Source organism: Epinephelus fuscoguttatus, linkage group LG6, assembly GCF_011397635.1.
Source record: "Epinephelus fuscoguttatus linkage group LG6, E.fuscoguttatus.final_Chr_v1".
Taxonomy (NCBI): Eukaryota; Metazoa; Chordata; class Actinopteri; order Perciformes; family Serranidae; genus Epinephelus; species Epinephelus fuscoguttatus.
Genome location: NC_064757.1, coordinates 7,255,678 through 7,269,393, shown reverse-complemented (window position 1 = coordinate 7,269,393; position 13,716 = coordinate 7,255,678). Strand labels below are relative to the sequence as shown.

The window sequence follows — 13,716 nt, the reverse complement described above, 5'->3', positions numbered from 1 at the left end:
CCAAATTAGGGTTGGGCAATGTCTACCATAATGGCATATGACGATGTCCACGGCCTGGACATGTTGTGAATTTTGTTTGATACTCTAATAAAGCCTTTAAACCTTCTTCTATGTCACAGTTTCATTATTAACCCTATGGGCCCTAGGCCATTTTTGGGGTATTTTTACTGCCTTTACTTTTAAGCTCATATCACAGTCATTATAAAGGCTACATACACATGCTATATCTTGTTTTTTTTTTCAGGACAATCTGGGCTATACAGATTTGTCATCAATACATGTCCTCCTATGTGCCTGTATTTTGTATTATTTTCTATATTGATGGGAAAAAAGAAAAAAAAATCTGTGTTACTACATTCTTACATTTTTACATGTATCTAACCATATCAAGTTGGAAGTAGACATATTCTGCCATATATGAAGAGGGGAGACTCTCTGGAATCCGGCAGTATAAGAACTTCACAGTTGTCCAGAACATGTGGTTTGTGCCAGGTGGACATGATTGCCAGCATTTTTTCATTATTGCAAGAAATTCCATTGACTCATTCACAATTCAAAAATGTGTTTTATCTGAAAGAAACATGCAATATTTACATCTAAGATCATAGAAAAATAGTACTAATATTATTCCTCACTATATGAAGTGACTGATAACAAGATCTGTATAACTGATTTTAAAGAAATTCGTCAGGGTTTTATTTCGTAGACAAGTGATCTGTATTTACAGCGTGATGGGAAGCACAATGGTATGTTTGGTATCATCGGAAAGCTCCGGTCCTGCACTTTCATGTGATATGTGTGGCATTTCGGTGTGACCCTGCATTTGCAAGTAATCCATCCAAAAGTAATGTGTGTGCAAAGCTGTATGAAAGCTTTGTTTTACATAATTTTAGTGTAAATTTTTATTTAGTTTTCCTTGTGAAAACACTGGATTACCGACAAGTGCTTGGTCTTGTCGGAAAGCTGCGGTTCTGCTGTTTCACGGGATATGGCTTATTGCTATGACGAACGATTGAGGAGAAAATCCATAGAGAAGAACAGGTGTGAATTTGGATGCACTTTACGTCGTTCGGGCCCATAGGGTTAAGATGACATATAACTGCCAGATGAGATATATAATCCCTCCAACATGTTCTGGGTCTGCCCTGGAGCGTCCTACCAGTTGGATGCACCCGTAACACGCTAACCTCGGAGGCATCCTGATCAGATGCCTGAATCACCTTAGCTGACCCCTTTCGACACAAAGGAGCAGCGTCTGTACCCCTAGCTCCCTCCAGATGTCTGAGCTCCTTACCCTATCTCTAAGGCTTAGGCCAAGCCACCCCTCTGAGGAAACTCCTCTGAGCCGCTTGTATCCGTGACGTCATTCTTTCATTCATTACCCATAGCTCATGACCATAGGTTAGGGCTAGGAAGTAGATGGACCAGTAAACTGAAAGCTTCGCCTTCTGGCTCAGCTGGCAGCAGTAGCTCAGTCCATAGGGACTTGGGTTGGGAACCGGAGGGTCGCCTGTTCGAGTCGCCGTCCGGACCAAAATATAGAGCGTGGACTGGTGGCTGGAGAGGTGCCAGTTCACCTCTTGGGCACTGCCGAGGTGCCCTTGAGCAAGGCACCAAACCCCCCAACCGCTCGGGGTGCCTCACCAAGGGCAGCCCCCTCACTCTGACATCTCTCCAATTTGTGCATGTGTAGGTCCTGTTTGTGCATGTGTGTGACTTTCAGACCTGTGTGTAATTGACAAGCAAGAGTGAAAACATTGAATTTCTCCTCAGGGGGATTAATAAAGGAAATAAAACTTAAAAACTCTCTTCACCACAACGGTCTGGCACGGCGTCCGCATCATTGCAGACACTGCACCAAACCCCCGATCCATCTCATGCTCCATTCTACCCTCACTCGTGTACAAGACCCCAGGGTGATTGAGCTCCTTCACTTGAGGCAGTAACTCTCTCCCAATTCAGAGGGGCCAATCCACCGTTTTTCAGCAGAGAACCATGGCGTCAGATTTGGAGGTGCTGACTCTGATCCCGAACGCTTCACATTTGGCTGCAAACTGCCCCAGTGCCTCCTTGAGGTTATGGTGTGATAATGCCAACAGAACCACATCATCTGCAAAAAGCAGACACGCAATTCTGAGGTCTCCAAACCAGACTCCTTCCTCCCTCGACTGTGCCTTGAGATCCTGCCCATGAACATCACAAACAGAATCAGAGACTGTTTGTGGGGACAACCCTGGCAGAGGCCAGCACCCACTAGAAATGTGTTTGACTTTGTGCTATGTATGCTGACACAGCTCTTACTTTGGTTATACAAGGACCAAGTGGCTTGTAGCAGCAATCCCAGTACCCCGTATTCCCGCAGTACCCCCCATAAGATTCCCCGCGGGATGCAGAGGCAAGCCCTCTCCAAGTCCAGTCCAAAACGCACATGTAGACTGAATGGGCAAACTCCCACAGCCCTCACAGTTTTTATTTTATTTACTTATTTTATGTTTCTTAAGTTCTACTCTGCAAGTAATTTAATATAAATAAATTACGTTGAACAGGCAGTGCTGAGTTTTACCGATGCCATGTTTCTCCATGAGGGTAATGAGTTCGGCCTCAGTCAAGTAGTCTGGGGGGCTGGTCTGCTTCTCCACCAGCTTGATCTCATCGACTGTGAAAGTGTCTCCACGCTCACAAGCTGGCATGGCCTCTTCCAGAGGAATGCCCTGCCACGGCATCACTGTTGTGTAACCTGGGAACAGAAAGTAGATTTAAGATTTAATTAACTACTGCTGATTTTCTACTGCAGTTTGGAGGCAAAAATGTGTAAAATGCCTGCTGCAGCTTGGTACTGAAGAGGCCAGCTCAGTGTGTGACCAGCTGGCTTTACCTGGCGAGATAAGGGTTTTGCCACTACACGAGAAGGCCTCTGTGCCAATGCTGAAGTCTATTGTGGTCTGTAGGTACTTGCAGTCCTGACTGAGAGTGGCAATGAAATGCCGTGTGATGTAGTCGTATAGCCGCCAGCCATCACTTCCTGTGGAACAGCAAAAGATGAAAAACTTGGGTTAGAAGCTGAACATGAAGGGGTGCCTGGTACAGTTTAAAAGCTCAGGGTGCGTCATTTTCTGAATGTTAAAAGCCACCACTCTTGAACATGGAGTGAAAAGCCCAGAGAACAGCCAAACCCAAAGACCAGCAGGGCCCTGAGGGCAGATGACCATTGAGTGAGTATTTTTGTATCTAATGCTATGTTTTGGCCAGCAAAGTAATAGCTATATAGGCTAGGATGGTGATACAAAGTGCCAGGAACTATACAATAAGGCATGTTCATTGTTGGTAACACTTGGGCTGTTCAGTGAATCATTTTGTCCGATGTTCTGGTTGAACAGTGAAGTAACTAATTTCAGACGTCTCTACTTTTTGTAAACATAGCCACCTTTGAAATGCCCACCTTGCTGGGTAGGTTTCGGAAGTGTTTGGGGGTTGAGCATCAGGAGCTTGAGCAAAATGCATCCTGCTGCATGTGCAGTGGCATGCAAAAGTCTTGGCATTTCTTTTACTGTGCATAGTTAAGTAAGTATAATATGAATAGATTTCCAAAAGGCACGAAGTTAAAATTGACACATTTCTTCAATGTTTTGAACTAGATTACTTTTTTTATTTCAATCTTTTACAGTGTAAAATTAACAAAAAAGGAAAGGGACCTGAAGCAAAAGTTTGGGCACCCTGCATGGTCAGTACTTAGTAGTGCCTCCTTTGGCAAGTATCACAGTTTCTAAACCCTTCTGGTAACCAGCTTAGAGTCTCTCAGTTCTTGTTTGGGGGATTTTCACCCATTGTTCCTGCAAAAGGCTTCTAGTTCTGTGAGATTCTTGGGCTGTCTTGCATGCACTGCTCTTTTGAGGTCTATCCCCTGATTTTCCATTGATGTTTAGGTCAGGGGACTGTGAGGGCCATAGCAAAACCTTCAGCTTGCGCCTCTTGAGGTAGTCCATTGGATTTCCAGATGTGTTTAGGACCATTGTCCTGTTGTAGCAGCCATCCTCTCCTCATCTTCAGCTTTTTCACAGATGGTGTGATTGCTTCCAGAATTTGCTGGAATATAACAGAATTTATTCTTCTCTCTACCTGTGAAATGTTCCCGTGCTACTGGCTGCAACACAAGCCCAAAGCATGGTTGAACCACTTCCGTGTCGGTCAGGTCTAGTTGGTCAGGTGTTCATTTTATGGAATTCTGCATCCTTTTTCCATCAAACATACCTTTGCTCATTACATCCAAAAAGTTCTATTTAATTTCATCAGTCCATAGGACTTGTTTCCAAAAGGCATCAGGCTTGTTTAGAATAAATTTCTGATGCTGAATTTTGTGATGAGGACACAGGACAGGCTTTCTCCTGAAAACTGAAGGTCATATTTGTACAGATGTCACTGCACAGTAGAACAGTGCACCACTACTCTGGAGTCTGATAAATCTTCCTGCAGGTCTTTTGCTGTCAAACGGGTGTCTTTGATTTGCCTTTATAACAATCCTACGAGCAGCTCTCTAAGAAAGTTTTCTTGGTCTTCCAGACCTCAACTTGACCTCCACAGTTCCTGTTAACTGCCATTTCTTATGACATCACAAACTGAGTAAACAGCTACCTGAAAACACTTTGCTATCTTTTTATAGCCTTCTCCTGCTTTGTGGGCATCAATTATTTCAGTTTTCAGAGGGCTAGGCAGCTATTTTCAAATTTCTGTAAACAATAAGTGTATACAATAAAAAAAGCACCAAACAGTTAAAACAATAAATCATATAAGTCTGTTCTAAGTAAATCATATAAAAAAATGACTATTCTGACAGCTGATGTCTTGCCCTTACTTTATGCATTATCTTTTGTCCATTAACTGAGTTGCCTGACTCACCCAGTTCTCCTTCTGAGGCTGAACGCATGGGAGTGATAGGTGGATGGTCTCCAGCATCAGTTCCTTTCCTAGGTCGGTTTATTCCAGCTGAAAGCAGAGCCTTCACCTGATGGAGGGGTAAAACATTTTTTAGAAACACACATTTATGCGTATCCACGTTCAAGCATCGTATTCCAACGACCAGCCTATGAGCATAAACATGTCTGTTTGTGTATGCATACACTGTTGGCCTTGAATGTATCAGGGCATTAATCCCTTTATGCATCTTTGGCCCCATGGTGGTGCTCACCTCTTCTCCCCAGATGTGATTGTTGGTTTGCTGCTTCAGTGTTCCCTTCAGGTCAAAGTTCTCTGGGTAGTGGGTCGTCTCAGTACGTGGGTAGCTGATGTAGCCCTGTGTGTACAGGCGCTCTGCTATCTGCATGGTGTGCTGGGGACCCATGCCTGAGACATCAGAAAGAAACACTATTTTTTCTATTCTTCTTACATTTCTTCTTGTCCTGTGTGAGGATAAAACTGGACCTATAGCTCTTATGGAACTTACTGGATCTCAGTCTGAATTAGAGTGGAGGCTAGACTGTCATAATACTGGACTCCACATTAGTTTTAATCCCTTAGAGTTTTCAAAGATTTCAGACAGTCAAATTTATTTCGGGACAACTGTGTCCTGGACTAAAAGCTGGAAATATTATTTAAACATGCATTTTCCTTTAACCATAGTATGGATTCTAAAGGAGTTCTTTCTGTCCAATTTGTCCATTACCTTCTTGGTCAATATCTTCAAAATACAATGACAAATCAACTAGCTTTTGATAAATTTTGATAAGCTTGGTCCATTGATGATGCACAGAAAACTTTCCAAAATTCTTGCAAGTAAATTAGGATGTGGGGCCACCTGCACTGGATTGGCCCCTTCTCTGAAGATGTTGGTGTTCCTTGAGGTTGGACATTCGTAACTGTAGCGGCAACTCCAATCAGATGGGTGCAGCAGTGACTCATGAACCTACATATGCCTGGCCAGCCTAATTGTTGCAGCACACCTCTTGCCATTGTTCATAGTTCCATCGCTCGTTTAAACTATTGTTAGGTGCCGAAATAGTATTTTGTCAAAACTCATTCTGAGGCGCGAGCTGAGAGTGCAAGAGCCCCAAATGTGAATCAATCTGCCGCTTCACAGCTGATAAAATGCTGCTTGTGTCAATGTGAACATACCTAAAGCAGAGCTGGCCACTCTCAGCATCTCCACTGTGTTCAAGGCCTGGGGCCTCTGCTTAGCTTTCTCTTTCTTACTCACTGACTCCACCTGTAAAAAGAAAGGTATCAAATAGTTTACCTCCGAGCTCAGCTAAGGTGAGCTCCAATTCAGGCTGACTGTATCTTGGGTGAATACATCAAGTAGTTGAAAATGACTTGTGTAGCACTCCTACAAATTCTCTTAACAAGTTTAGCCTGTTCAAGGTTACATTCACACTAATGTTTGCATTTTCAAATAGCTGTGTATCTTGTGTATAACATTTTAGCACTGTTTCAGAATTAATATCTGTCCATATTAACATGCATGAAAACACGTCATGTGACCATTCATGTACACTGGGCATGAGTGTGCCGATGTAAATAGGAAGAAGACTGTCTACTCTGTGGTTGGTTGCATGGTTATAGAAAATGCTACAAAGATGGTGAAAAGTAAGACCAGAGATTTCTTTGCTTGCACTGGAAATGAGGTGGAAATGTTACTGAAAGTAGCACACGAGTATGAGGCGGTAAAGGTGGCGGAAAACAGATTGAGAGCTGTTGCAAAGTAAATACGCCAACATATCAGAGCTGTGCTTAGAGCATTATCCATCGTCAGAGGAAGCCGTAGCAATGGGAAAGGAGCACCCACACAAGAAGGATGAGATCAGAACAGGTATGTAGGCCTAGCTATAATGTTTTGACTTACGTCTCTGTTTCCATTACTGGGTCCACCCAGACAAGAATCTGGTATCAAACTCTGTACTTTTAAGTGTACCAACCAAATTAGGTTGGTAATACTGAGTACCGATTTACTTAAAATCCATCAAGGCCAAATATTGGTACCTGAGAGCACATCTGGATGAGAATGCCTTGTTTAGACAAGAGGCGGAAGGGCCACAAAGTGTCCCAAAGGCTGCAAGCCAGCCGCAGAGCTCCATTGTTAGCCTTGGAGCCACCGTGTTCAATTTCAGACAGGAGAAAGAAGCGCCTTGAAGCCAGGAAACCGGCCATAGACCTCAACAGCAATTATAACAACTATTGGTGCGACACCAATCTGCCATGATAGTTATAATGTCTGATCTATTTCTTTTTCTGGGTTGGATACTGAATTCCACGTACCCAAACCAGTGCTGGTATCAGTTCAAATGTGAGCCGTACCTGGCCCTAGTCAAGAGAATAAACACAGCTCAAAGTTTTCAAACTAAAACAAGACCTGCAGCATTTTCAAAGGACTCCATTTTAGGGGTTCCAAAATGTCAATGAAGTGTGGACGCTAGGCACAAATGAACCAATAGTTAATGCATTTTAAAATCAAAACATATTAGTGTGGCTGTTACCTAAGCTTCCTTTCTTCCTTATATTTGGTGATTTGAAATACAGAAAACATGAATGGGGTACAAAAATCAGGCTCAAGCTGATTCAAATTCATTCAGACATTCTGGTCTTTACTATCAAAATTTCTTAACTTTCATCAGGATGATAGGCAGCCCAATACTGGATTTTTGAGGCCAGTAATGATACTGATACTTAACAAGAAGGTTTATCAACTAATATACGTATTTCTTAATTGTCACCATCATTTTTTATTTGGTTCCCTTGAATTTATTATCTAAACTGTAAAAACAAACTTGTCAGTGCTCTCTGGTGGGAAAATAACTATTTCTAAAAGACCTCAAACATATCTTTGATATCAATACTGCAATTTCTTACATAAGAGAAATATATCAGGCAGGCTGTTGTACATTCCAGTGAATGCTTCCTGCACTCTGGTTACACTGTCTGCTGGCGGGCAAGGACTTGCTCTATTGTACTTTAAATGTGAAATGTAAATAAAATAATAATTAATTTACTCTTACCTTGGCCTCATAGGATGTCTTGGCCAGGTTGACGAACATCTGACCAACCTCCCTGTCGAAGACCCTCACCCTGTTCCAGTCCAGTGTCAGTGGGCTTTCCTTTCCTTTGAACACCTAACCAAAAGATAGCATGTCTGTCAAAATACAGACCAGAAGGAAGATACTGTTGACACTGTGTCAGGGGGAGTGAAACTGGGGATTTACCTTTGCCTGGAGGACCCAGTAAGTCTCTGGTTTAAAGGACTGGATCTTGTCGTGGCGTTCCACACAGAAGCCTAGTGTTGGGGTCTGGCATGGTCCAAAGGAGATCAAGGAGGAGTCTAGATTGCCATACTTACCCTGGAAGTACTTGGTCTGGAACCTTAAAAATATTTGACCAACAACAGACTTAGATTACATTCACTGTTAATTTAAATCAGTTGTAATCCATCCTGCAAAGCAGAGACTCAAATCACGTGTCTGGATGCTCATCTCAATCAAACATACAGTTTATGGCTGTGGGATTTACTGGTTATATTTACACTGGGTATTGCTATGTTTGTGTATTACACATAGTACACAATTCTCTGTCTCTCTCATATTTTTATCTAGTAAATCTAAAAATGTAAAAATAAAATAAAAACAAAAAAAAGTCAAAAAACAAAAAACAAAAAAAAAAAACAACAATGACAAAAAAAACCCCAAAGGCCACAGATGTCCAATATTTAGCCAACACCCCACAGCTAGTGGGACTGTGCTGACACCATGATGGGATGGGAAAATGATATCAATTTGCTCTTATTTATCTTGTTATGAATAAGTACCATGCATCAATTTTTTTGGACGTTGCAACCAGACAGCTACAGGAAATCTAGTACGAGGTGGTGCCGTGAGGCAGAGCTGTGGAAGCAGCGTACCGGGTAAAGGCACAGCCGATGCGCAGATCCAGCTCCTGACGTGCGTCCACTGACAGCGCTTCGTTGCGGTTGGGCTCTCCTAGGCGGTTCATGGCATTCCAGATGTCAGTGTCAGTGATGGAGCTGAATTTGGCACGATAAACATTTCGCTCCCTGCCATTCCCTTTATTCATCACCGGCTGGATGGCATCCAGTACCTGGGAGGGAAGAGAGATAGTGACTGACTAAATAACTGTATTTTCATTCACAGTAACCACTTTTCCATATGATCTCAGACCTTAGTCAGCTTCCGAAAATCAAACTTTCCGTTAGATTCAGATCATCACTGGGTCATTTAAGGGCCGGTATGGAGACTTATTTCCTGTCACACAGGGGCTGACAATATGTCCTAACTGGCCACTGGCTGTAGTCTTTGCGGTGTGTTCAAGTGTAACTTTTTGGCTGAGATACAGGCGATATGAGGCAACCCAACAGTCAGCCTGACAGGAGATTTATGGTTGTGCATATCATTATTATAATAACGATATTATTACTAAAATGTGTGTTATTTTAGCTATTGTCATTACTGTTTGCCCTGCATCTCTCTCTGTCACTGTCTCTCTTAATGTATCATTTTGCCATATGGATCACTGTACATTTATTATGTTGATCTGTTCTGTACACAGGGCATCTGTTGCACGGGGGAGGCGGTTCCTTATCCGCTGTGAGGGTCCAAGGACAGAGGGATGTTGTATGCTGTAAAGCCCTCTGAGGCAAATTGTGATTTGTGATATTGGGCTTTATAAATAAAATTGAACTGAAATTGAATTATGGCTGTACCTCAGCAGGTATAAATCCAATCTGTGTACCATGACCACATTCTTAAGAAAATAAACCTCCAATGTGCATATGGAGATCCATATACCAGGTATAAAGACCCATGGATTGGATGTCATTATTCAAATTAAATATCCAGATACTGTTCACATGTTAATAGCAGGAGTAAATGGACCCTTAATTACCTCAAAACAGATGTTTTCACCTTCTTTATCACAGTCCAACCACAAAACCACGTAGTCACAGCCTCTGGCTTCAACCTGACCAGACACAAGAAACTTGGGGTGAGCACAAAACATAAGAGGCATGACATGCTGACATCCAGCTGATTTAAGGGACTGCAGTGAGCACCAGTGTCTTGTGAAAACCAATTAATGTCGACCTCACTTACCTGGAGGAACTTAACCATGTTGAGTTTGGGGTTGGCCTCTTTTTTTTCTGTGGGAGCTTTGCTGAATAGTTCTGCAGGGTCCACCTTGTCCCAGTTATTGTACTTCCCTGGAAAAAAAAAAATAAGACCAAGCTCTTAAACTGTTTTAGTACAAAATAACAAGAAATGCAAATTAATAGTTTGGCTACTGAAGAGGTTGAAACCCAAATCAACGTGTAAAAGGTGCTTTATACTCATGCATACATTGTATTGCAATCTAATTCAAATGTTTTCTGAGAAACACAAAAAGACTTTCCTCATTATATGTTAGATAGTTGTAATTTGAGGTGTTGTATTGAACTGCATGTTAAGCATGTTTCTGTTGTTTTTTCTTCCTCTATGAATATCAATGAGAAAGTAAAGTGAGTAAATGAATGATTACATTTTAAGCACTGCAAGGAAATGTCATCAGTGAAAGTTTTATGGGTTAGGGCAAGCAGTACCTAATATGAATGATACCCACCTATGAAATCCAGACTCATCACATGCCCACAGACAGAGGTCATCTTAAAGCGTACAGTTTGGCCCTGGAAGCTGCCGGGATATTCATGCACTGAGCATGCTCCATTGAGCCCCTTCCGACTTGTGCAATTTCCTTAAGGTTTAAGAGAATAGATGAGGAAGTAACCAATCATTCAAAACTGTCATTTAAAGGTTAACGATTTTACAGGCCTCTGGCCACATTCAAAACATTTCAATTCCCATGTTTGTACTATACCTTAAAGTACAAATACACTGAAAGGGACCCACAATATTGGATTTCTTGCCGATATCTGATATACCAATATGTAACAAGTCATTTGACCAATAACTGATACCCATATCGATATATCTGTTTTTTTCCCTTACCTAATTTTAGTGATCATCAAGTCTCTTCTGTAGTGAAATTAACATCATATTATGCATGCATACTTTTATCGTGATGGCCCACTAGCAGATGGAGACATGAAATACAAGCCGATTCTGACTTCTGATCCTGATTCATTTTAAAGCCAATATAAGCCGATACCAATGACGTGCTGATATTATCCTGCATACCTAAAAAATTAGCTTAATTTTGTTTTCAATTTTACTTTAAAACAACAACCAATACTTTGGTTTGCAAGATAAAAACACAAATTGATGCGAAGAGAGCAAGTTGGCTTACAAAACATTTAAGTTAGTCAGTAAGAGGCAGAACTGTAGCTCCTAAAATGGCCACTTCAGGCCATCTCCAAAAGTGAGACAATCCCCATAGACCGCCATGTTAAAAAATCCAATTTTACAGCAGAAATATATCGTCTATACCCTGGTATAAAAAACAGTTTTGGTCTCTATAGCTAATTTCCCCGTTGATGACAACTGTATGGTGTGTGACTTTTTATATAACTCACCTGTTATTATATCTAATGTTATAAAGGCGTGGCCACTTTGAGTAATAGGTGGGTGCCAGCCATTGACAAGGCGCTGCAACAGCTGTAACATTGGTAAGGAAATGTTACCATGGTGTAAGCCCAGATTCACAGAGTATAGGCGTAGCTGTAGCTGTCACTATTTCAATGTGTTTCCAGTTCATGAAAGTTAATTGTTACATTTTGGTCATCTAAAAGGCTTGTTCAGCATCTGGTTGTATTAAAAGACCCTTTAAGAAGTTTGTTGTTCCGTTTTCCCCATTTGTACATTTTGTTTTAATTGTTTTAAGCCTGTTTTTTTGCTAGCAATAATTAGCATTATCACAGTTAACCACAGCCGTATCTTAACCGTCTTAACCAAGCTAGCAGCTTGTGTTAAGAGTTACCTCCACCCTGTCATCCAAATATGGCCACTTCTGGCTCCAAAAATCCAGAATGGTGACGGCCAAAATGCGAAGGCTTCAAAACAGGTGTCCACAAACCATATAGAGTCTATAGGCTTGACTTGTAGCATTTTATTTTCTTTTTTTTTCTGCTTTTAAGTCTGCAACTTGTTTGACATTTTGCTCATTAACATTTCCTATTTGAAAATATGAAGAAGTACATATTTTATAACTGACGTGTTCCATACAGATGTCGATATGTTTCTAATATGCTGGCCTTATCTTCTATAATAAGCAGATATCATGAAATATATAGGCTAGTGAATTTAAAGTTGATCCTTTTGAAGCTATTCAAGAGAATCAACTCTCCTCTCACTGATATGCAGTTTGCTTTAATGCAAACTTCTGATGCGAATTAAAATGTTTTGTCGAACTTTTTAAATAAACTCAAAAACATACCAATTGATTTCATGTCATCATTGCCTAAAACTAGAGCCATGAATCAGTCGTGAAGTTTGAGGTCAGAGTGATGGTGAGACCTCTGAGCTGTGTCCCTTTTCCAGTAAGCACGCTGTTATCTTCTCTGAATAAAAATTATTCTCTCAAGGCTGAATGCTAATGACTGGAAATATTCAGAAGGACATACACTCCACCTGACCACCATACACACCCACAAACACATGTACAGAGGATGAAGAACAGGACATATAAATAGAGGCATGTCCAGATTCAGGTTGCAGATCAACTTTAAGCCAAACGGACACACTGAAGACCAAAGAAAACAACAACAAACTCAAGCACCCATCAACGTCCCAACGACAAGAAACAGAAGCTCTATCACGCCAATCTGCTGTCATAAATTTCAGCAATATATATATATATATATATATATATATATATATATATATATATATATATACATATAAGAAACCTGCCTTTATGCCGATATATATAGCTATACTTGATTAATGTGCATATTGAAAATACATATACACACACACACATATATACATATATATATATATATATACACACACATATATACATATATATATATATATACATATACATATATATATATATATATATATATATATATATATATACACACACACACACATATACATATACACACACACACATATACATATACACACACACACACACATATACATATACACACACACACACACATATATATATATATATATATATATATATATATATATAAGGCAGAATTTCTGTCTGTATTAAAGCGGCTTTCACACAGAGCGCGATTTTCGCCGCGCCAAGGCGCAGAGCAAGCAGAGAGCGTGGTGCGCAAGCGCGCATCGCGCACATATTTGGCGCAAGTTGCTGAGCTACCGAAAAATATTCCGGTTCCGATCTGGCGCCCCGGATTTCATCATGTATCTGTCCCTGCTTCAACGAAAAGCCCTGGCTTTAGTTCTTCTGAGGAGGAGGAGGCGAGCAGCAGCAGCAAGAAGGGTATGGGTCCATGAAATCCTCATGGCAAGACAGGATTTGTGGGAGTACAGGCTCGTTCAGGAGCTACAGCTCCATGATGACCGCTTCCAGGTCTACATCAGGCACAGAGGGACACAGCCATAATTATTTTCTCCTCCATCTTGCTGTTGATCTGAATTTTTCCGCCATTTTTTTCACACTCCACCACATTCTCTGCACACCAGCAACTATTGCACTCCTTCTTCAGCGCATTAAAGTTACTGATGGCCAGTCGAATAGTATTAATAGGAATATTAATTGACAAAAATTAACAAAATAATAATAAAGATTAACGACAACAAAAGGACATAA

At 41.0% G+C, this 13,716-nt stretch overlaps 1 protein-coding gene across 1 annotated transcript in view; it reads right to left on the bottom strand.

Annotated features, from left to right (window-relative positions):
- top3b (DNA topoisomerase III beta) overlaps nucleotides 1–13,716 on the bottom strand; it is a 30,476-nt gene that overhangs the window by 14,526 nt on the left and 2,234 nt on the right. Inside the window, exons 2-12 of the mRNA XM_049579880.1 lie at nucleotides 10,588–10,719; nucleotides 10,086–10,192; nucleotides 9,880–9,954; nucleotides 8,879–9,075; nucleotides 8,187–8,343; nucleotides 7,983–8,096; nucleotides 6,106–6,196; nucleotides 5,183–5,337; nucleotides 4,894–4,999; nucleotides 2,876–3,022; nucleotides 2,564–2,737 (exon numbers count right to left, since the gene is read on the bottom strand). Of these exons, the coding sequence (XP_049435837.1) occupies nucleotides 2,564–2,737; nucleotides 2,876–3,022; nucleotides 4,894–4,999; nucleotides 5,183–5,337; nucleotides 6,106–6,196; nucleotides 7,983–8,096; nucleotides 8,187–8,343; nucleotides 8,879–9,075; nucleotides 9,880–9,954; nucleotides 10,086–10,192; nucleotides 10,588–10,719 (1,455 nt within the window). The remainder of the gene's footprint in view (nucleotides 1–2,563; nucleotides 2,738–2,875; nucleotides 3,023–4,893; nucleotides 5,000–5,182; nucleotides 5,338–6,105; nucleotides 6,197–7,982; nucleotides 8,097–8,186; nucleotides 8,344–8,878; nucleotides 9,076–9,879; nucleotides 9,955–10,085; nucleotides 10,193–10,587; nucleotides 10,720–13,716) is intronic.